This window comes from Gekko japonicus, unplaced genomic scaffold (assembly GCF_001447785.1).
Source record: "Gekko japonicus isolate JY-2015 unplaced genomic scaffold, Gekko_japonicus_V1.1 scaffold1546, whole genome shotgun sequence".
NCBI lineage: Eukaryota > Metazoa > Chordata > Lepidosauria > Squamata > Gekkonidae > Gekko > Gekko japonicus.
The window spans coordinates 87,299-109,811 of record NW_015165289.1 but is presented as its reverse complement, the minus strand read 5'-3'; the positions used below and the strand labels follow the sequence as shown (position 1 = coordinate 109,811).

Here is a 22,513-nt window from a genome sequence, read left to right as displayed (position 1 = left end):
CTGCAGAAGTGGAGTAAAAAGACACCAGGGAAAGTCCGGTAGCAAAAGACTTGGTACGGGCCATGGACGGACTTTCCCCTGTCTGATCACTCCAGCACGCTCTCATGGCGTCAGGATGGTTTGATCAGGCCATTTCGACTCAGTGGTGTTGTTTCCCTCCCCTTCTCAGTATGCGCACCATCGCACACTCCATAGGGAGCCCTCAGTGCTGAGATGCGATTCATCAATTCCCCGTTTAAGCACATCAGAAACAAACAGCAACCCCTACGACTCCCCTGCAGTCGCGTCTGATCACACTGTGGCGGGCTGCCCTTGCAGCTTCAAAGGACTGTGTGATCACGCAACTGCGGGTCAAATTCGTCCAGAGGGAATAGCCTCACTCCCCCCCCCCTGGTTTATCTCGCTTGTGGGACCGCACCCTTAGGGTCCAATGGCACCTTTAATACCAACACATCAATCTCCAGTTCTAACATATTTATTGCCTATGTCCCCCCCCCCCCAGTTGAACTGAAACAGATGATAACCAGGAACTAAGCTTGTCATTCTTTCGATCTGTTAAAAAAACAAACAAACGTGTCCTCACTATTTTGCACGCTAATTTAACAAACCACTCCTATATATTACAGCTATGATCTGTAATTTCACTTCATCGTCTGACGAAGTGTGCGTGTACACAAAGGCTCACACCTCGAATAAAACTTTGCTGGTCTTAAAGGTGCCACTGGACCCTAACTTTGTTCTACCAGGAAAGGGTTCGTAGAGAACACGGTCGATGGAACCACAAATCGGGACCGCCGAGGAGGTGGCAATCTGCAGTGCCCCAGCACCCCCATCCAGCGGGTTCTGGGTCAGGGAAACCTAGATCCTGAAAGAGGCAGAGTGGGGGGGGGGCGATGTCACCTACCCATTGTATCCCTTTCTCCCAGTCGAGCCAGAGGCATATAACATGGAAAGGAAGAAACAAGACATCGGAGTGCGGACTTGCAACGCTTGGGACAAAACATAGGATGCTACTGTGCCTCACTGGATGGCCACACCGCTGGTCTGCTCTTTTATCCCCTTGACCAATCAGTTCATTGGTTTATTCCAGTGTCACGAGTGGGAGGTGTAAGATGCTTTGAGGTACATCCAGGTGTCCCCCCCAAGCTCTGGGAGCAATGCTCTTTCGCAGGGAGGACAGCCACAGAATGCTTAAGAGAGCCAGTTTGGTGTAGTGGTTAAGAGCGCGGACTCTAATCCAGGAGAACCAGGTTTGATTTCCCCACTCCTCCACATGCAGCTGCTGGCAAGTTCTTTCAGAAGCAGTCCTCGATGGCTATGGCAAACACAGGAGCAGGGCAATAACACTGGGAAGACTTGAAGTGCCAAGGTCCCACAAGGGTAGTTGCCAAACTCAGGATTGGGTAAGGGACTTCCACCCAACTGGGGCAGGAAGGGTTAAAAGACATGAACAGCTTGTGAAGGGCATTCAGGGCAGGCCCTTGAGAGCCAGTTTGGTGTCGTGGTTAGGAGCACGGACTCTAATGTGGGAGAACCCCACCCCTCCACATGCAGCTGTCGGTGTGACCTTGGGTCAGTTACAAGCTCTTTCAGAGCTGTTCTCTCTCAAGAGCAGTCCTCAGAAGAGCTCTCTCAGCCCCACCTACCTCACAGGGTGTCTGTTCTGGGGAGGGGAAGAGAAAGGGATTGTAAGCCTCTCTGAGACATCTTCGGGTAGTGAAGGGTGGGGTATAAATCCAATCTCCTCCTCCTCCTCTTCTTCTTCTTCGTTCAAGTTAGGCGTTCAAACTGGATGGGGAGCAAGGGAGGGAATAAAGAAGTCAGACTCTAGCTCCCAACTTCCACTGGCTTAGAGGGAAGCTGAGGTAACATTTGTGCCTCTAAAGTTAAACTAGCGGAAATGTTTTACTTTCTTTTCTTACATCTGCAACACTCCTCAGTGTTATGAAACCCCCTTTCCCTAACGACTTGTACTCTAGATTGTAAAGCTGTGCCATAGCGAATAAAGGTCTTTTTCTCTTCAGTAAATCCAGCTGCGTTCAGAGTACCTCACCTTCCTGCCTAGCTGTTCATTCACACACACAAGAAGGAGGCGAGTGGGAACTGAGGCCCTCTGCGCTCTACACATGCACAGAGAAAATGTCCCAAAGCTGTGGTAAATGTGATGGGGCTATAGTCCAGTTTTTGGGGCTGCAGTGGCTCAAAGGTTAAGACACTGAGCTGCAGATCGGAAGGTCGGTAGCTTAGCAGTTCGAGACCCAAGTGCCGCGTGACGGAGTGAGCTCCCGTCTCTGGCCCCAGCTCCTGCCAACCTAGCAGTTCGAAAGCAAGAATTTGCAAGTAGATAAATAGGTACCGCTTCGGTGGGAAGGTAACAGCATTCCGTGCACCTCGGCGTTTAAGTCATACTGGCCACATGACCACGGAGAAGTCTTTGGACAGCGCTGGCTCTTCGGCTTGGAAACGGAGATCAGCACTGCCCTCTAGAGTTGGATTCGACTGGCTTTCGAGCAAGGGAAACCTTTACCTTTACTAAAGTCCAGTTTGGGGGGTGGCAAAGCTGAAGTGGGACATTGATGCACACATTGTGTCAGCTAGCTGCCATTTCTCTGGGACACATCCCGTCCTTATTCCTGCCCGTCCTCCCTTCCCTCCTCTTGTTATTCTCTTCTGGTATGCTTCTGTAACTGCCAAGTTTCTCCTGCAGGTGGATGTCGGAGTGTTATGTCTTGTTGCCTGGGCTTAATTAGATTTCCCGTGTGAACTCAACTTGTGTTTATGAAATTGGCTGTTGTGATTCTCAGGCTGCTTCACGCCTTTTCTAATCAGCTCCCTTACGAGGGAAATGTACCCATTGGGTTAACCAAGTTTGAAGTTCCTATTTTACTTTGCCCCTGTGTATTGTCGTCATTCTGAACAATCTCTGTATGTTCATGACTAACCATGCTTTGGAAATAAATCTTACTTCTTTGGAACGTGGGTTTGTTCTCCTGACTTGGGATCTGACACATTGGCACACAGGCTCCCTGTGCTGTTACGGTCCCCAGGCATAGCTCCCTGCTTTGAGGAAACAGGGGAGTCCAGTCACGCACTGAGCAACGCCTCCCCCCCCCCCCTCCAATGGTCTAGGGGACCAGGGTGTGTCATCGAAGTCACAAATCCCCGCGGTGCCTGTGCGTCATTCCCTGATGACTATAAAGCCTCTGGCTGCTTGTCCTCTCCTCTGCACGGCTCTGGTTCAGCTAGAAGCCTAGCCCAAAATGGCCGAAGAAGTGACTTACGCTGACCTGAAGTTCATGACTCTGAAGCAGACCAAGAAGCAGGAGGAGAAACAGGGAGCCGGCGGCAAAGGTACAGGGATGGGTCGGACAATCCCCACACACCCATCTGGACTCGTGCGGAGGCGTTTCTGAGGCAGATCAGGACACAGGAGAGAAGAGGCACGGCGATTAAGTAGATAGGGGGATGGGTTGTAATTATCAGGAGTAACTAGCCAATATCAGATTATACTCTGTCGGCATGTCGCCCCACAGAAACTATTTGAGATGGATGCCAAGCAGCGTTTGTGGTATGTTTTGTCTTCTGTGTATAGGGTGGCGATGTACAGTTTGATGTAATGGTTAAGTGCGCGGACTCTAATCTGGGAGAACCAGGTTTGATTCCCCACTCCTCCACTTGCACCTGGCTGGATGACCTTGGGCAAGCCATAGTTCTCTCAAGGACAGTTCTGGAAAGAGCTCTCTCAGCCTCGCCTACTTCACAGGTTGTCTGTTGTGGGGAGGAGAAGGGAAAGGAGCTTGTAAGCCGCTCTGAGACTCCGAGTGAAGGGTGGGGTATAAATCCAATCTCTTCTCCTCCTCCTCCTCCTTCTTAATTTGCTAAAGAAAGAGATCTCTGCTTTCTGTGAACAGCACAGAGTTGCTCGCAGTGATCTAATTGATCGGGTAAGAGTTAACTGCCTTGCTGTAAGAGCAGCAATGTCAAGGTGACCGTTGTGTATAGTCCCCTTAAAGAAGGTGCCAGCTAGGGGTGCCTTCTCTGGGTTGGGGAATACCTGGAGATGTTGGGGATGGAGTCTGAGGAGGGTGGGGTTTGGGGAGGGGAGGGACTTCAGTTGGGTCCAGTGCCATGGAGTCCTCCTACCAAAGCAGCCATTTTCTCCAGGGGAACGGAACTCTTGTCGCCTGGAGATCCGTTGTAATCCCAGGAGACCTCCAGCCACCACCTGGAGGGTAGCACCCCCTGAACAGCATTCTGGCAGGGAGGGCCAGGGAGGGTCGTTCTCTTCACAAAGAACTGAGAGTTGGTTCATGGGGTTGCTAACTCCAGTTTGGGAAATTCCAGGAGATTTTGGGGGGTGGAGCCCACGGAAGGCAGGGTTTGGGGAGGGGGTATATGTTTTAAGTATGCTGTACGCCACCCTGAACCCTTCGGGGGAGGGCGATCTAGAAATTAAATTAATAAATAGTAAATAAATAAATAACAATGCCATAAATCCCACCTTCCAAAGTGGCCCTTTTCTCCAGGGGGACGGGGCTCTGTAGTGTGGAGATCAGTTGAAATTCCTGGAGATCTCCAGGCCCTGCCTGGAGGCTGGCAACTCTGCTCATTCTGCCAGAAACCAGCCATGGCCTAGTGACATCACCTTCAAAATAACAACGGGAAAGCTAGTTGCTTATCCTGATGTTTATAATGTGGCTTCCGTCCTGACAAGGGACCCAAAGAAGCGTACATACAACACCCCCCCCCCAAAAAAAAGACGGTTTCTTTAAAAATTAGTTGGTTGCAGAGCTGATCTGGGATCCATGGGGGGGGGGCTCGCTCAAAGCTTTAAGGAGCAAGCTATTGGCCAGGAGCCCTTCAACTCAACCAGAAAAATGTTTTCTTTCTTGGGCCTTGCCAAAGCTTTGAATAGCCAACTTGCTGGCTCCAGTTGGGCAGAAAGGTGGGATCTAAAGTCTGTAATTAAATCAGTAAGAAAACAGTTGAACCAGGAAGGAGGACAAATGCTGAGCAATGCTCCCTCCCAGGCTGGCAGCCGTGTTCTCGCAAGTAGTGAAGGTCAAGGTCTCCCTTGCTCGGAAGCCAGTCGAATCCAACTCTAGAGGGCAGTGCTCATCTCCATTTCCAAGACGAAGAGCCAGCGCTGTCCGAAGACATTTCCATGGTCATGTGGCCGGCATGATTAGACACCGAGGCGCACGGAACGGTGTTACCTTCCCACCGAAGCTGTACCTGTTTATCTACCTGCAATTCCTTGCTTTCGAACTGCTAGGTTGGCAGGAGCTGGGGCCAGAGACGGGAGCTCACTCCGTCATGCGGCACTCGGGTCTCAAACTGCTGAACTACAGACCTTCTGGTCTGCGGTTCATCATCTTAACCCTCCCTGATAACTAATATTTTTTCCCATTTACAGAATGGGAATGGATAGTGCTGGGGGTGGGGGGAGTCCATTGTTGGACTTTGTTTTGGGTCTCAGGCAGGGGTCATTTCCTGCAGGAGCGCACAGGAGCGGAGCTCCGGCAGTAAAGAGCCCAGGGGGCAGGCACATGCTACAAGCCCCACCCCCTGCTCCCAGCAGCCCTCAGTCAGAGCAAGAAGCAGCCAGGTAAGCTGCAAAGCCCTGCCCCCCGGTCCAAAACAGTCGAATGGCACCTTTAAGACCAAGTTTTATTCAGGTACAAGCTCTCCCTCCTCTGTGAGGACAGATCTACACATTTCCCCCCCCCCAATAACTAGCAATCCAAAACAGTCCAGTGGAGCCTGAGCGGTGGGTGTTGCCTTCTGACGCACTTCCGGTGATGTCAGGGGGTGTGGCATATGCAAATAAGTTATGCTAATGAGCTCCTGCACCTCTTTTTCTACAAAATGACCCCTGGATCCAAGCAATGGCAGCATCCTACTTTTGCTGCCTTTCTCACAAATCTACATTATGATACAAGTGCGGGTTTAAATTTGCTAATCAATAGCTGTTCTTGAGAGTAAGCTGTTCTTGAGAGTAAAAAGAGTATATGAGCTAATTTTAACAGGAAAAAATACACATGAAGTTATTTTACGGGGGGGGGACTTTTGCAGTCTACTTTGTTTTGGGGTTTTTTAAAGTGAAATATGATAAATTTACAGGTCAAGTATAACAGAGGTGGAACGATCCCTGTCAGAACCCTGCCTAACATAACAAACAGGAAGTTGTTTAAACGTTATAAACCTGCCCAAACTACTTATTTCTTCAAATATTTATATCCCACTTTTACTGTGACTCAAGGTATCTTACAAATGATACTGAAAAGCATAATGTGTGTATGCAAAAAATAATAATCTATTTTTCCTCCTCCATTATAACCTATGGGGATCATTATAGTCAATGGGCCCCATAGGCTATAATGGAGAATTGATCTGTGGGTATCTGAGGTTCTGGGGGATGTTTTTTAAGGTAGCAGCACCAAATTTGCAGCATAGCTACTTGTGCCTCTCCTCAACCCTCTCCCCAAGTTTAAAAAGATTGGACCACAGGGTCCAATTCTATGGGCCCGACAATGCGGTGCCCCCATCCTCCATTGTTTCCAATAAAGAGGAAAATGCTCCTGAGTTGGAAGCTAAACTGTCTGAGCAGCTAGCTAAAATGTTGTGCACCATCGCCCCCTAGCACAGCTTAGAGGGAACACTGTTCCCATCCCTTTATATTTTAAAAAGACTGAAAGCTCCATATCAGCTGGTTGCAACGGATAGTGGGGTGGACAGAGGCCAGGTCTAGCAGCTATTAGACATAGTGAGGCACTTATTTCCAATTGCACGGGGAAAAGACCAGTCTCATCAGATCTTGAACACTAAGCAGGATCAGTAGTTGGAAGGGAGACCACCAAGGAAGACTCTGCAGAGGAAGGCAATGGCCAGCCACCTCTGCTTCTCACTTGCCTTGGAAGCCCCTGCTGGGGTCACCATAAGTCTTGGATGGGAGACCACCAAGGAAGGCTCTTCAAAGAAAGGCAATGGCCAACCATCTCTGCTTCTCACTTGCCTTGAAAGCCTCTGCTGGGGTCACCATAAGTCTTGGATGGGAGACCACCAAGGAAGGCTCTGCAGAGGAAGGCCAACCACCTCTGCTTCTCACTCACCTTGAAAGCCCCTTGCTGGGGTTTCCATAAATCAGTTGCAACTTTACGGCACTTACCAATGTACATATTTCCAGTGGCAGGTGGACCAGGGTCTGGTCTTCTAGCTCAGGAAAACATCCTAGATCCATTTCTTCAGCCCTTAAAAGTCAATTCATATTAATTTAATTCCTAAATTGTGACGATTTTTATGAAATTCTCCTGGCACTTGGAGACAGCAGCTGAAGTTCAGAGCAGTATGTTGGGGGAACCGCCATCAGGCTGAAATCTTGTGATGTGGAAACTGGTGATGTAAAAACAAGAACGTATTTATTTCTCTCTGTTGTTTCCCTTTGTTCACCCTTCAGCCTCTCCACCGGTCTCCCACCACTGGCGACTGGCGACTGTGACTCTTGGCATCTTCTGCCTGGCCCTACTGGGAGCTTCTGGAGCTCTGGGATTCAAAGGTAAGCAGCAGATGGAGGCATTTGGCCTGTCTTGAGACTGGTGCAGTGGCTAAGTGCGCGGACTCTAATCTGGGAGAGCTGGGTTTGATTCCCCACTCCTCCACTTGCACCTGGCTGGATGACCTTGGGCAAGCCGTAGTTCTGTCAGAGTTGTTCTCTCAAGGACAGTTCTTTCAGAGCTCTCTCAGCCCCACCAACCCCACAGGGTGTCTGTTGTGGGGAGGGGAAGGGAAAGGAGTTTGTAAGCCCCTCTGAGACTCAGAGGGAAGGGCGGGGTATACATCCAATCTCCTCCTCCTCCTCCTCCTCTTCTTCTTCAACATCCCAAATGCACCATGCAGTACATTCATACTACCCCTACAAGCTCATTGGGTAGGCTTGCCAATCTCCATATGGTGCCTGGAGATCTCCTGGGATTACAACTGATCAAGTGACAGAGTTCCGTTCTCCTGGAGAAAATGACCGCTGGGGAAGGTGGACTTTAAGGCATTTCACCCCACTGAAGTCCCCCCCTTCCCAAACCCCGCCCTCCTCATGCCCCAGCTAGGGTTGCCAGAGTATTTCCTCTATGCTGACTTAGTGTGAGCTAGCTCACCGTTTTTTTAGCCTCCGGTTTAGCTCAGGAAGAATGTTTCCAGAGGAAAACTAATTTATGCAGCAGCCAAATCGCTCGGTCACAACTTCAATGCCAGTCGCTCACACAGGAGAAGTTTTTTCTAGATACATTTTGCTAACCAACAAAATGAGAATAAAAAATGAGAGTATTAATTGGGCTTTGCAATATACACCCTTGGCTATGCCCATAAAAAGGACTGAACAAAGGCTATGGAATCTGGTGGAAGATATCCCAGGGTGTGGCAATTCCCCTATAGTTGGCTTCAGAAAAACTAAAAGCATAAAGGATTTAGTGGTACGTTCCGTCTTTAGGGGTCATGTAAATGATAGGACACTTCCCCCCCGGGCACCATAAATGCTTTTGCTGTAAAACTTGTCATTTAGCAATGGAGGGGAATGTGGTTAATCTTTCCGGTCAACATCAGATAAAACTGTCCAAGTTCTCAACATGTTCAAGTGGAAATGTGGTGTATCTTATTTTATGTGCCTGTGAATTAATTTATATTGGACAGACACCCAAGGTGCGCATCCTGGAACATACCTCACATATTAGAAATAATATTTCTGAGGCTGCTTTAACTGAACATTTCAATACTAAGAAACATAAATGTGATGACTTTAGATATACTGTACTCTTTGTGGAGGATAAAACTGCCAATGTACGGCAAGTTCTCCTTCAGGAGAAGGCCAGATGGATTCATAAACTTAATTCTCTTACACCTAATGGGCTTAATGCTGAATTGGACCTTAGCTGTGTTTTGTGAGGTTTTGTGCTTGTATAATATTTTGTGCAGCATATATTCTTTCTTATGTAAGATCATGTTGGTTTTCTATTGGTGTTTCTTCCTTTTGATAAGTCTTATTGTAATGTGTGCAAAGCATTGGGTTTCTCGTGTGTAAAATTATGGTGGTTTCTTAAATGGTGTTCTTCTCCCTCTGTCTTCTTTGTTGTCCCTGGTAAAATAGTTGTTTTGTCAAATGGGTTGACTATTAGGATGGCAGCAATTACTGATGTGTTTGAAAGGGTAAAAGTTTGTAAAACCTCAGTTGGTTTTGCTACTCCTCAGGGCATTACTGCCTTTGCAAATACGTAGGTTTTGTCCCTTTAAGATGCAGGTCTGACAAACAGCCTGCTGGCAGCAATTATGTGCTTTAGATATCTATAAGTAAATAGGAAGAATGAACTGACATTACACTGAGTGAGTTTGTTAAATGGATTAATCTTGTATGTTATATAATAGTCAGTTGTTTGTACAGCCTTGTGCTATTTTCTTGCTAACAATAATACTAATAATAGAATTATATACTTTTGTAATTAAAAGTAGGTATATCAACGCTATTCACTTTGACAAAGTTGTACACGAAACGAGATGATATCCATGATCTGTTGGTATTGACGGCGTTTGAATTGCATCCAGTAAACTGAATATTGGAAAAATAAATTTCTAGTTTTTGGAGACTTTTGTGGCATTATATATCACGGTTGTTTGTTTACTTTTCAACTTCCTTCCTGTGATCTCTCTCCTTGGTTTGCAGTCTCCAGGTGGTGTCTGGAGATCTCTCGTTATTGCAACTGATTTCTAGGCAACCGGGATCAGTTCCTCTGGAGAAAATGGCCGCCTTAGTAGGTGGACGCTACGGCATTATACCCCATTGAAGTCCCTCCCTTGCCCAACCCCTGCCTTCTTCAGGCTCCACCCCCAAAACCTCCAGGTATTTCCCAACCCAGAGCTGGCAACCAATGCTCCCTCTAAGCTGTGGAGTCTTGTGAGCAAAAATTCTGCTTTGTGAGCTAGGTTAGGTAAAGGTTTCCCTTACTCAGAAGCCAGTCAACTCTGACTCTAGGGCTGCGGTGCTGATCTCCGTTTTTAAGCCGAAGAGCCAGCGCTGTCTGAAGACTTCTCTGTGGTCATGGGACTGGCATGACTAGACGCCAAGGCTCTCGGAACGCTGTTACCTCCCCACCGAAGCAGTACCTATTTATCTACTTGCAATTTCTTACTTTCGAACTGCTAGGCTGGCAGGAGTTGGAACCAGAGACGGGAGCTCACTCCGTCACGCGGCACACTCGGGTCTCGAACTGCCGAACAGCCAACCTTCCAGCCTTCAGTTCAGTGTCTTAACCACTTGAGCCACCGCAGCTCCTGCTTTGTGAGCTACTGGCATTAAAGTTGTGTGCAAGCGATTTGGCTACTGCATCAATTAGTCTGCTCTGGAGCCATCCTTCCTGAGCTAAGACAAAAAGGTGGGAGCCAGAGACTAAAAAACCATGAGCTGGCTCACACTGACTCAGCTTAGAGGGAACGCTGCTGGCAACCCTATCGCTGGGTTGCCAACAGGCCTGCAGAAAAGCATCCCATTCCTTTAATAGAGGTTTAATTGTGGTGCTATTTACCTTCATGCCATGAAAAGTCTGGCTGCCCATTTCCACACATGAAGGCTGTATTCGAAGGACAGGGTGTGTCCCCTCATGACCCTGGGGTCTGGCAACCCTAATGGCATTGTACCCTACTGAGGTCCTCCCCTCCCCAAACCCTGCCCTCTCCAACCTCCACCCCTAAAATCTCCAGGTCTGGGTGGCCACCTTCACAGATTAAAAAAAATCTTGTAATTTTAATAGATGCTCAATTTAAAAAAAAAAAAAAAGCACCCCAGATGTTATTTACTTACTTCCGTGCCGTGAAATGTTTCAGTGGCCCATTTCCACACATGATGATGATGATGAAGATGATGAAGAAGATGAAGAAGAAGAGGAGGAGGAGGAGGAGGAGATTGGATTTACACCCCACCCTTCACTACCCAAAGGAGTCTCAGAGGGGCTTATGAACTCCTTTCCCTTCCCCTCCCCACAACAGACACCCTGCGAGGTAGGCGGGGCTGAGAGAGCTCTGACAGAAACTGCTCTTTTTTTCAAGAACAGCTCTTATCAGAGCTGCCCAAGGTCATCCAGCCAGGTGCAAGTGGAGGAGTGGGGAATCAAACCCTCTCCCAGATTAGAGTCCGCACACTTAACCACGACACCAAACTGGCTCGTATTAAAAGCTTGTATTAAAGGGACAGAACAATTTGGGGGAGCAGGTTCTGCCGAATGCCAGTGCCTGCAGGGCAAATAGCCATCGCGTTCCTGCTGTGTTTGTTCATTTCCTGGAAGCAGCCGAATGGCCACTGTTAGGAAAAGAATGCTGAACGAGGTGGACTCAGCAGGCTGGACCATGCTCTTCTGATATGAGGACGCAGTGTTCCCTCTAAGCTGAGTCAGTGTGAGCCAGCTCACAGTTTTTTAGCCTCCAGCTCACACATTTCTGACTTAGCCCAGAAAGGAGGGCTCCAGAGCACACTGATTTATGCAGCGGCCAATTCACTCGCTCACAACTTTAATGCCAGCAACTCACAAAGCAGAATTTTTGCTCACTGGACTCTACAGCTTTGAGGGAGCATTTAATTTAGAACATTAGAGCTTTCCTCTCCAGGTATATAAGGTTGCCAACTCTGGGTTGAGAAATTCCTGGAGATCTGGGGGTGGAGAGGGCAGGGTTTGGGGAGGAAAGGAAACTCAGTGGGGTGGAGGGCCACAGAGTCCAGCCTCCCATTTCCTCCAGGTGAACTGATCTCTGTTGCCTGGAGATCAGTTGTAATTTGGGGTGTTCTCCAGGTCTCTCCTGGAAAGCGGCAACCCTACTGCTCAAAGTAGCTAAGGATGAGAACACATGATTATGTTCTCATATGTACAAGTTATGCACAGATATAAAAGGCCATTAACCCTATGGTAACTTAGCATGGAACTCAGTTAATTTCAGGTATGCCTGAGAGCCAGTTTGATGTAGTGGTTAGGAGCGTGAACTCTAATCTGGGAGAACTGGGTTTGATTCCCCACTCCTCCACATGCAGCTGCTGGTGTGACCTTGGGTCAGTCACAAGTTCACTCAGAGCTGTTCCTTCAGGGGCAGTCCTCGCAAGAGCTCTCTCAGCCCCGCCTACCTCTGTGTCTGTTGTGGGGAGGGGGAGGGAAAGGAGTTTGTAAGCTGCTCTGAGACTCCTTCAGGTAGTGAAGGGCGGGGTTTAAATCCAATCTCTTCTTCTTCTTCTACCTCACAGGGTGTCTGTTGTGGGGAGGGGAAGGGAAAGGAGTTTGTAAACTGCTCTGAGACTCCTTCGGGTAGTGAAGGGCGGGGTATAAATCCAATCTCCTCCTCCTTTCTTCTTCTTCTCTGTAATTTTGTTATGGACTGAAGTTTTGCAGGTGTACCAAGTAATGAGAAGACAAAATGAAAACCTGACCCAGCAAAGGGAGATGGTAGAAAATCTATTCACAACGCTGAGCGTTCTCCAGGACCGGAATCTAAATCTTTCAGAGACCCTGCAGCAGTTGTCAAACAATGGAGGTAATACATAAGAAAGTGCTATCTATTTTGGCCAGTTCTCATTATATGCTTTGGGAACCGAAATTTGATCATCACTGCTCTCTACAGGATAAAATTGGAAACTGTATGAGTTGGCTTCATTTTTCAAGAAGCAAAATCTCCATTAAGGGGGCGTTGCCACAAAGGAAAAATCCACTTCAGGGCAGTGATCAAACCATCACAATGAAAGAGCTCCACTTTGCTAAGGAGGCACCAGTCTATTCCTTCTTCGGGTGTGTTTGTTATAGGAAACTGTACAAACCCAGAAAAGAGGAGTCATGAGCAGCTCACAGCTCCGGCTCACGTGTTTTTGTCTCCGCTCACGAAGGAGGGGCTCCAGAGCAAACTAATTTATGCAGTAGCTGACTCACTCGCTCACAAGTTTAATGCCAGCGGCTCACAAAGCACAATTTTTGCTCACAAGACTCCCCAGCTTAGAGGGAGCATTGGTAAGCCCTGTTCTGAAAAAACGCTCACAGACCGTGTACGGTGCACGCTTGTGTTTTATATGTGCACTAGCAGTAAAGCCCGTTGTGAAAGCAATACAACGAGATCTAGAAAGAGGCTCTGGGGGAGTGCTCTGGCTTTGGGCAAACAGTGTCAATTTGCTGGGTATAATGACAGAGTCCACTGTTTTCTCCAGAGGAACTGATCTCTGCTACCTGAAGAGCAGTTGTAATTGTGAGTGATCTGTAGCCCTCACCTGGAGATTGGCAGCAATTGTTACCCAGGACAAAGTGGCTGGTTTGGAGGGTGTAGTCTATGGCATTCTACCTGTCTGAGGTCCCACCCCTCTGCAAACCCCACCCTCTCCAGGCTCCACCCCTCAAATCCCCAGGAATTTGTCAGCATGTAGTTGGCAACCCCATCTCCTTCCCAGCTAACCATCAACCTACCATTATCTGCCCCTTTGACTTCAGCTGACTTCTGCCCTCCCTTCTGCAGAGCAGTTGTAATTCTGAGTGCTCCCCAGCCCTCACCTGGAGATTGGCAACAATGGTTCCCTATGTGGGACTGACTGGTTTGGAGGGTGGAGTCTATGGCAGTGTACCTGTCTGAGGTCCCACCCCTCCTCAAACCTCACCCTCTTCAGGCTCCATCCCTCAAATCTCCAGGAATTTCCCATCTGGAGTTGGCAACCCTATCAGGACTGGCCCCAATGTGTTTTCTCCCAAAGGCCAAAGTAGGTGACAGGACCAAGCTTAGTTGCCTACCAACAGGCACTGAGGGGAATGTAGGGTTGCCAGCTCTAAGGAGGGAAATACCTGGAGGTTTGGGGGGTGGATTCTGTAGAGGGCAGCATTGGAGGGGGGGCAGAAGGACTCAGCAGGTATAATGTCATAGGGTCTACCCTCCAAAGCATCCATTTTCTCCAGGGGAACTGATCGGGAAAGCAGCTGTCATCATTCTCCTCTCCCCCTATGAGGTATGTTAAGGTTGAAAGTGTGTGAATGGTCCATAATCCCCCAGGCAGCTTTTAAAACATGATCCTGGGACCTGCACACCACCAGACATTCCAACTGCCTTGGGGGGGAGTATGAGGTGTGGAATGGAGTGAAGTCCAGTCAGCTTCCATATGCAAAAGACCTTGAAGGTTCCATATGCAACTGACATTCCAACTGCCTTGCGGGGAGGGGGGTGAGTTTGAGGTGTGGAATGCAGTAAAGTCCAATCAGCTTCCATATGCAAAAGACCTTGAAACACTGGGCGGGACTGCACAAAGCACCCAGTCAACCCAGCCAGCATCTTCTGACTGACAGTTCAAGCGTCCATACACTAAAGGAGTGCATTTTAGAACTTTGGCACCCAGTATTCAATTATATATAAGGAGAGATTCAGTAATTCTCATGTTGTGTTCAGTCATGTGATATGAACCCTGCATCTATCCAGGCATTGGTCCCCAGCTGCAAGCCGAATGTGTGCCAGCCCTTTCTTACAAACAGACACAGTCATGTCCATGCAAGGTGTATATGCATTCCTTGTCACACGTGACGTGTGTCTGCCTCTGTATCTGGAGAAAGAGCTTATCTTTCATCTGTCATGAAGTCAAGGATGTCTTTAGCCAAGACATTCTGGGCAATTTCCCACAAACGCTGCTCCGCGTTCACGCCTCCCTTCTGCCCCGATGGTACGTGTCAATTTCACACAAGCTTCTGCGCGGCCGCATTTTGCCCCGCAGCTTCGTGCGATTTTCCCCGCATCTACTCAATCCTGTTTTTGGAGGCAGAGTTTTTTTGGCCTTTTGTTTCCCATGCACATAAACGAGGAATTGCACCTCTACACTAAGGGTTCCTCTTGGAGTCTGCGGTTATGCGCATACTGCTAAGCGAGGGGGGGAAATGGCACCAAATCAGGATGGAATGAACAGACCATCCCGACAGCATGAGAGCGTGCTTGAGCGCTCAGATGGGGAAAAGTCCGTCGTAGCCTGTTGGCAAGCATTAGGACCAGACTTTCCATGGTGTCTTTTAACTCCGCTTCCATGGCAGGGCAGCATGGGGTGCTAACGGCTGCAGCACCTTTCCCAGATGTTGATGTCTGATTGTGCCCTTTAGATGCGTCAGGCATTCGAAGCTGTGTCAGATCTAAAGGCACATCTGACCGTGGCCTGCTGGCCAATTAGGAAGTTCTGAAATCAGTTCATGCTAGGAACAGACAAGATTTCTCCTAGCCATGACTTGAGTGTTCCATAAGGTTGTCAGCCAGAAGATTAGGGTTGCCAACCTCCAGGTGGCACCTGGAGAACTCCCACTATTACAACTGATCTCCAGTCGACCAAGATCAGCTCCCCTGGAGGAAATGGCTGCTTTCGAGGGTGGACTATATGGCATTGTAACCTGGTGAGGCCCCTCCCCCCCTAAACCCCACCCTCTCCTGGATACACCCCCAAAGTCTCCAGGTGTTTTCCAACACAGACCTGACAACCCTACTGGAGATCTCCTGGTATTACGGCTGATCTCCATACAAGATCAGTCCCCCTAAAGAACATGACTGCTTTGGAGGGCAGACTCTATGGCATTATACCTGGATGAGGCCCATCTCCTCTGCAAAGTCTGCCTTCCATAGACTCCACCCCCAATATCTCCAGGAATTTCCCAATGCAAAGTTGGCAATTCTAATGGCCCAGGCCAGCCCAATCTTGTCAGGTCTCAGAAGCTAGTACTTGGATAGGAGACCACCAAGGAGGTCCAGGGTTGCCGCACATAGGCAGGCAATGGCAGATCACCTTGGATGCCATCCTCCAGGTGGGGCCTGGGGATCCCCTGGAATTAACAGCTCATCACCAGACTAAAGAGATAAGATCCCCTGGAGAAAATGGGTGCTTTGGAGGGTGGGCTGCAGGGGAGTAGCCAGAAAATTTTGGGCGGTGGGAAATCTGGGGGGGGGGGCAGAGGAAGGGGCAGAGAGATAGATCCCATCAGCAGGCAGGCAGGCAAAAAAGAAAAGGGTCTTTCCTTACCTGCCAGCCTTACTCGTTCACCTTGGCCACTACAGGAGAAGGAGAGCAGCCAAGAGTGCCTACTTGCCGAGTATTGCACCGGCTGGCTCTCCTTCTCCTGTATCAGCCAAAGCAAATGAGTGTGGCTGGCAGATTAAGGGCAGGGGTAGTGGGAGTTGGGGGGCATGACCCCCAAGTGAGGGGCACTGCCCCTAAATGCCCCGCTGTGGCTACAGGCCTGGTGGGCTGTATGGTATTACACCCCACTGAAGTCCCTGTCCTCCCCAGGCTCCATCCCCAAATCTCCAGCAGTTTCCCCACCTGGATCCCCTCCTGGTGGCTAGGGAGGATCCCCAGGTCCCACCTGGACATTGGCATCCCTATTTCTGTGGCTTGGTTTCCTCAGGGTCTTTTCTGTTTCCAAGGCCATCGGTGCAGCCCTTGCCCTGAGAGGTGGCTACAGCGAGGGGAGAACTGCTACTACTTCTCGACCAAGTGGAACTCCTGGGAAGAAAGCAAAGCGCAGTGTGCGACACTCAACTCCAGGCTTCTTAAAATAGAGAGTAAGGAAGAGCTGGTAAAGACTGCCTTTCTTCTTCTTTTTCATGATCTGGGCACCGTTTCGTAGGGTAGCCGTGTTGGTCTGCAGCAGGGCAGCTAGATTCGAATCCAGTAGTGTCTTAGAGGCCAACAAGGTTTTAGGGGTATGAACTTTCAAGAGTCACAGCTCCCTTGGTCAGGCAAACCATTTTGCATACTAAATTTATCAAGGCTGCTCTCCTTTGATATACCCAGGGCTATTCTTGGGCAGGAACGCACAGGAACGGAGTTCCAGCTGGCTTTAGAGTTGGCCACGCCCACTACAGCCAAAACCTCTGCGTGCGTGGCTACAGAGTGGACGCCTGGAGAGCGTCCCCCCCCCAGCAACTCCCAGGTGGGCAGGCCGGGGGGGGGGGCCTGGAAGGATCGGGGAGGCATTTAAATTCCTCCCTGTGTCTTCCCCGGCCTGTCCAAGGGCCAGCTTGCCCGGGCTCCCTGCAGCTGCGGGGCGCCCGGGGAAGCCGAGGGAAGGCAGTTTAACCTGCTTTCCCTTCCCTTCAAGGGGGGGGGGCTTGCCTGGGTGCCCCATGGCTGCGGGGAGCCCAGGCAAGCCAAGGGAAGGCATGAGGTGTGGCCTGCTATGCTAATGAGTTTCTGCTGTTGGGCCTATTATGCTAAGGAGTTCCTGCTGGGCTTTTTCTACAAAAAAAGCCTTGGGTATACCTATTTCCCAGCAGTTTTGTCTAACCCCCTTGCGGCTCTCCTTTCTCAACAAATGAAAAGACACACATCAATAAGTGTGCTGCTGACAGATCTGGAGTTAACACCCTTCCGGAGGGGCTTGGGGGAGCTCCCAGAATCACCACTGGTTTCCCGGCTACAGATAACAGCTCCCTTGGAGGAAATGGCGGCTTTGGAGGGTGGGCATCAGGGCATGATACCATGCTGAGGTCCTTCCCAAGCTCCATTCCCCTAAATCTCCAGGAATTTCCCAACCTGGAGTTGGCAAGGCAACCCTATCCTTGCCACCTCCTTCTCAATAATCTCTGCAAGGAGGAGGAGGAGGAGGAGGAGGGAAGAGATTGGATTTATACCCCCTCCCTTCACTCAGAGTCTCAGAGCGGCTTACAAACTCCTTTCCCCTCCCCTCCCCACAACAGACACCTTGTGAAGGAGGTGGGGGTGTGAGAGCTCTTGACAGAAACTGCTCTTTTTCAAGGACACCTCTGACAGGCTTGCCCAAGGTCATCCAGTGGCTGCAAGTGGAGGAGTGGGGACTCAAACCCGGTTCTCCCAGATCAGAGTCTGCACACTTAAACACTACACCAGACTGGCTCTCAAACAGCCATGATCTTTTATCCGAGACATTCATTAACACAGTAACGCGCTTTTTGTGTGTGTCTGTGTGTTCTTCTCTTTGACACTCGTCAGGGGTCATTTCCTGCAGGAGTGTGCAGGAGTGGAACTCCAGCAGTAAAGAGCCCAGGGGGTGGGCACATCCAACAAGCCCCGCCCCCTGCTCCCAGCAGCCATGAGGAGCACAACGATCTGCACATCCCCCCCCCCCCGCAATAGCTAGCAATCCAAAACAGTCCAGTGGAGCCTGAGCAGTGGGTGTTTCCTTCTGACACACTTCCAGTGATGTCAGCGGGTGTGGCATATGCAAATAAGTTATGTTAATGAGTTATGCTAATGAGCTCCTGCACCTCTTTTTCTACGGAACAACTCCTGACACTTGTGCTTTCCCCCCAAAACGCACACTGATTCGGGCCCTTCCTTGGTTCTCTCCCCCCCCCCCCCCCCCCCTCTTTCATGCTGGAGTCAGCACAGGCCTATAACGCTTTCTGGATCGGCTTGTTCCGCAGCACAGCCCGTGGGCCTTGGTTGTGGGAGGACAACAGCAGCTTCTCGAGTGACCTGTAAGTCTTCGTGCCCTTCCCAAAGTGATTCCAAAAGGGAGGTGCGATGGGGAGTCGGCGTGGCAATCCCACATGGTTTGCCAACCTCCAGGTGGGGGTGGGTGGGATTTTCTGAAGCAAGACAGCCTACAATATTGAATCCTGTCTGCATATTCGTATCTGTAGCTGTGGATGTTCCTACAAGATTTATATTGTCATATTCACTTGTATATCTTTATGTCAATTGTTATCAGTGCATTATAATTATTAGGTTGCACTAGGGTCCTTACTGCATATTAAAAGTGTATGATTTAATTGAATAATGAAGTTATAGTAGTATATCAGAACTGTTTGTTTTGTTTAAACACGGTTATTTTCTTTTTTCTTTTTTTATACATTTTATATAAATTGCTGATAAAAATGCTTATTTAAGTTTCTCGTAATAAGTCATACATGAGTAAAGCATATTTTCAGTTTATAACAATAAGTAAAAGCTTAAAACATAAGTATTTGTTCTGAGCAAGTAAGCAAGCTAATTATCCCTTCAAGTGGTTATGTCTCAGTTATATTCTCTTCTTGTTTCTTCTTCCCTTCTTTTTACCTTTATCAAAGTCAGTTTTGCCTTTGGGTAATTTAGGTGCAGCTTCTCCCAATTCTGATGAGGAATCTTCTTCAGATGAACTGGTTGTATCCGATTCTGAACTTCTCGAGCCACGCGAGCTGTATTCTCCTTCTTCCTGATTACTCTTCTCTTCTGCTGCTGTTATTTCCTTTGGTAGTCCTTGAACTTTCTCCAAAAATCTTTTTGCTTTATCAACAGAGTCAATCTTTTCTTTTAAATCCTTGTACTTGGATTGAAGGTCAAAGAAGACGGGGACAGCAAAGGATGAGATGGTTAGACAGTGTCATAGATGCAACGAACATGAAATTGAGCAAACTTCAGAGGACGGCGGAAGATAGGAAGGCCTGGCGTGATCTGGTCCATGGGGTCGCAAACAGTCGGACTCGACTGTGCGACTGAACAACAACAACAACAAAACTTGAATGTTAATCCTTCTGGAAAAAGCCATCTTTAGCTTATTGATTTCTTTTGTAGAAATGTAGTTAAGTCTTCATAATCGCTTCTTTCTGATTTCAAATGGTACATCCTTTAGAACTCTTATTTCCGACTCTTTAATCTTCAAGATGTTTCCATTAGTAGCTTTGAGAAAAACACGGTTATTTTCCCTGTTTACTCAACCTTGCCGTGTTTCCCATGTGTTTGTTAGATAAGTTTATTGCGGTCAAAGACCAATACAACCAATACAGTTCATATAACAGCTCTCAAAGCAATGATAAAATAATATGCCTGGAGATCTTCCAGAATTACAGCTCATCTCCAGACTACAGAGATCAGTTCCCCTGGAGGAAATGGCTGCTTTGGAGGGTGGGCTCTCCAGCATGGTACCCTGCTGAGGTCCTTCCCCTCCCCAAACCCTGCCCTGCTTAGGCTCGACCCCCAAAGTCTCCAGGAGTTTCCCAACCTGAAGTTGCCACAACCTTATTTATGATACATCGCTTATCCTCCGGCATCTACATACTATGCTTTGGAATATCCAGCTTTTTCTCTGCTGTTTTGGAAACTGACCACCAAAAGAAACAGCGCTTGGCCAGGGCGGGTTTGATACCAGGGTTGCCACCGCCACCCCCAGTGGGGCCAGGGGATCCCCTGATTTTGGGGCACCCAATCTGCCATGGCCCAGCTGGCTGACAGGGGAAGCCCCACCCCCAAGAAGTCCCACCCCCTGGCGGCGCTGGAACAATGATGTCGCCCAGGAGTGATGTCATTGCTTTTCTGATGTCTGGGGCAATGCTCAAGGTTTAGGGCCAAATTCTTCAAGAAGAAGGGGGGGATTGGATTTATACCACGCCCTTCACTCAGAGTCTCAGAGTGGCTTACAAACTCCTTTCCCTTCCCCTCCCCACAGCAGAACACAACAAGGTCTTGGGTTCTGTTATTAGAAAATCAACATGGAATGTTTTCTTCAAGAGTTGATAAGTAGTAATTGATAAGAATTGGGATTGCTACACGCTCAGATAAAGCAAATATTGTGAAACGAATTGTTCATTGTGCAGTATTCGTTAGCGTGTGAACGATAGTAGAAGAAAATTTTCTACAGAAATTACTACAGTAAACATTGTTGCAACTTATCTTTATTGACTCTTCATTATTTTTGTCATGGATATTTTTGGAATTCCTCCTCCCCCTCCCCCTCCTGGAGGTTGGCAACCCCCTCTAGATGAGACTCATTCCTTGGTTTGAAGCGCTTTGGGCAGTGCAGATCTGCAAGTCTAGGAAGTATCTGCATTCGGGGCATTTTTTTAAAGCTATAAATGATTATTTTTTTCTCTCTCTTACAGGTTTAAAATCCCTGAAGACGGCTCCAGTAATTACCCGATCTGTGTGTCTATCCAGGGTGGGAATCTAATTGCTTCGGACTGTTTAGGGTACCGGTTCTGCATCTGTGAAAAAGTGGCCACTCCAGTATAATTAAGATGCAGAACTTCATGCGTAACCAAACATTGTATTGATTTCTGTTTTCTGTGAGTATATCAGAAAGGAAATAATGTCTCAGCAAAATAGTCTCACTCGTCAATATTTGTTTGAGGCAATACCAAAATGCCACAGTCCTGCTTCTTGTACACATCAGTCAGTACCTTTCTAAACTGTCCTCCTGTTTTCTTGACGACTTTTTCATTTCCACCTCTCGCTTGCCTGTGTCTCCCAGTTCGGTGTAGTGTTTAAGAGTGGTGACTCTAATCTGAAGAACCAGGTTTGATTCCCCACTCTTCTGCATGCAGCCAGCTGGGTGACCTTGGGTCAGTCACATTTCTCTCAGAGCTGTTCTCTCAAGAGCAGTTTCTGTCAGAGCTCTCTTAGCCCCACCTACATCACAGGGTGTCTGTTGTGGGGAGAGGAAGGGAAAGGAGTCTGTAAGCTGCTCTGAGACTCCTTCAGGTAGTGAAGGGTGGGATAGAAATCTTCCCCCAACATATGGTACACAGAAAACCTCAGGAAATACCGTAAAGTTACATAGTACTCTCTTCTACTTAAGATTCCGGATTTCCTGGAGGACAATGTGCATGTTGAGAATATGCTGCATTGTCTGTGGATGGCCTGGGTGTGCTACTTTTGTAATCGTAATAACCAGGCTCTTTTCAAGCAGGAAGAGTAATGATGATAAAAAACAGCAACGCAGTGAGGTGAAAGGGGAGTGATCTTTTTTTTCCTCTACCCCCCAAGAACAATGTTAGTGCTTTCTCATCTCTCATAAAAGGATGTTTGCCCTACTGGTGATCTGGCTCCCATCTTGCTTGCAAGCAGCGATCCAGAGGACCAAACATTCAACACCCTGTTCATCGGGACCCAAAAATGTGGCCCATCGTACTTTTAAAAGCTCATGTCTTTCCAAGGTTTCTTGGTGTTAAGGAATTTTACAAGTCTCATAATTATGAGCCTACGTTGGTTTCTGAAATTTTCGAAATGCCCTTTGGCCCTTTCTGCACTGACAGTTTGCTCCAGAGAATCCGAGGAGTCCAGCCTTTGCATTCGCACACATTCCCTCTGCACTGGGTTTTCCACCCTCCGGTTTATTTATTTGTGTATTCTGTATGCATTCTGCATCTACAAGCAAAACCGGCATTTCATGAGCTAGCTGGCTGCCAGACCCTCCCTCCCTCCCTGATTCTGCACAAAGAAAGGGAAGGGAGGGTGAAATCCAGACCCACACATGCAAGACTGACACATTTGGGAGCAGGGAATCCCCTAGTCTTTTATATTTACTGGTTCCTTCTTATGCTCTCCCTGACTTTTTAAAAGTTTGCCTGAGGAGGAGGACACACCCTCTTTTGTCTTTGGAGAAGGAGGGGAAAAGAAAACAGACCAGGGAGGAAGCGTCAACCTAAAGAGAGAGGGGCAGAAACAGGGGAGGGCAGCACTTAAATACCCACACAAACAAGTCTACTTTAGAAAGGATTAGCGATTTGAAAGTGGACGAGAACTAGGCTTACCAAACGCCGGCGGGGG

General features: G+C 48.4%; 1 protein-coding gene across 2 annotated transcripts; it reads left to right on the top strand.

Annotated features, from left to right (window-relative positions):
• The first annotated feature begins 3,247 nt into the window (after positions 1 to 3,247).
• LOC107109671 (C-type lectin domain family 12 member A-like) lies at positions 3,248 to 20,875 on the top strand. Of its 2 annotated transcripts, XM_015410342.1 has the most exons (5): positions 3,248 to 3,351; positions 7,457 to 7,555; positions 12,403 to 12,552; positions 16,435 to 16,586; positions 20,848 to 20,875. In XM_015410342.1, the coding sequence occupies exons 1-5, from the start codon at positions 3,261 to 3,263 to the stop codon at positions 20,851 to 20,853; spliced, it is 498 nt and encodes a 165-aa protein (XP_015265828.1). In that variant the 5' UTR covers positions 3,248 to 3,260; the 3' UTR covers positions 20,854 to 20,875. The 2 variants fall into 2 exon arrangements, with proteins under 2 accessions (XP_015265828.1, XP_015265829.1); XM_015410343.1 differs by lacking the exon at positions 12,403 to 12,552.
• Positions 20,876 to 22,513: the final 1,638 nt, after the last annotated feature.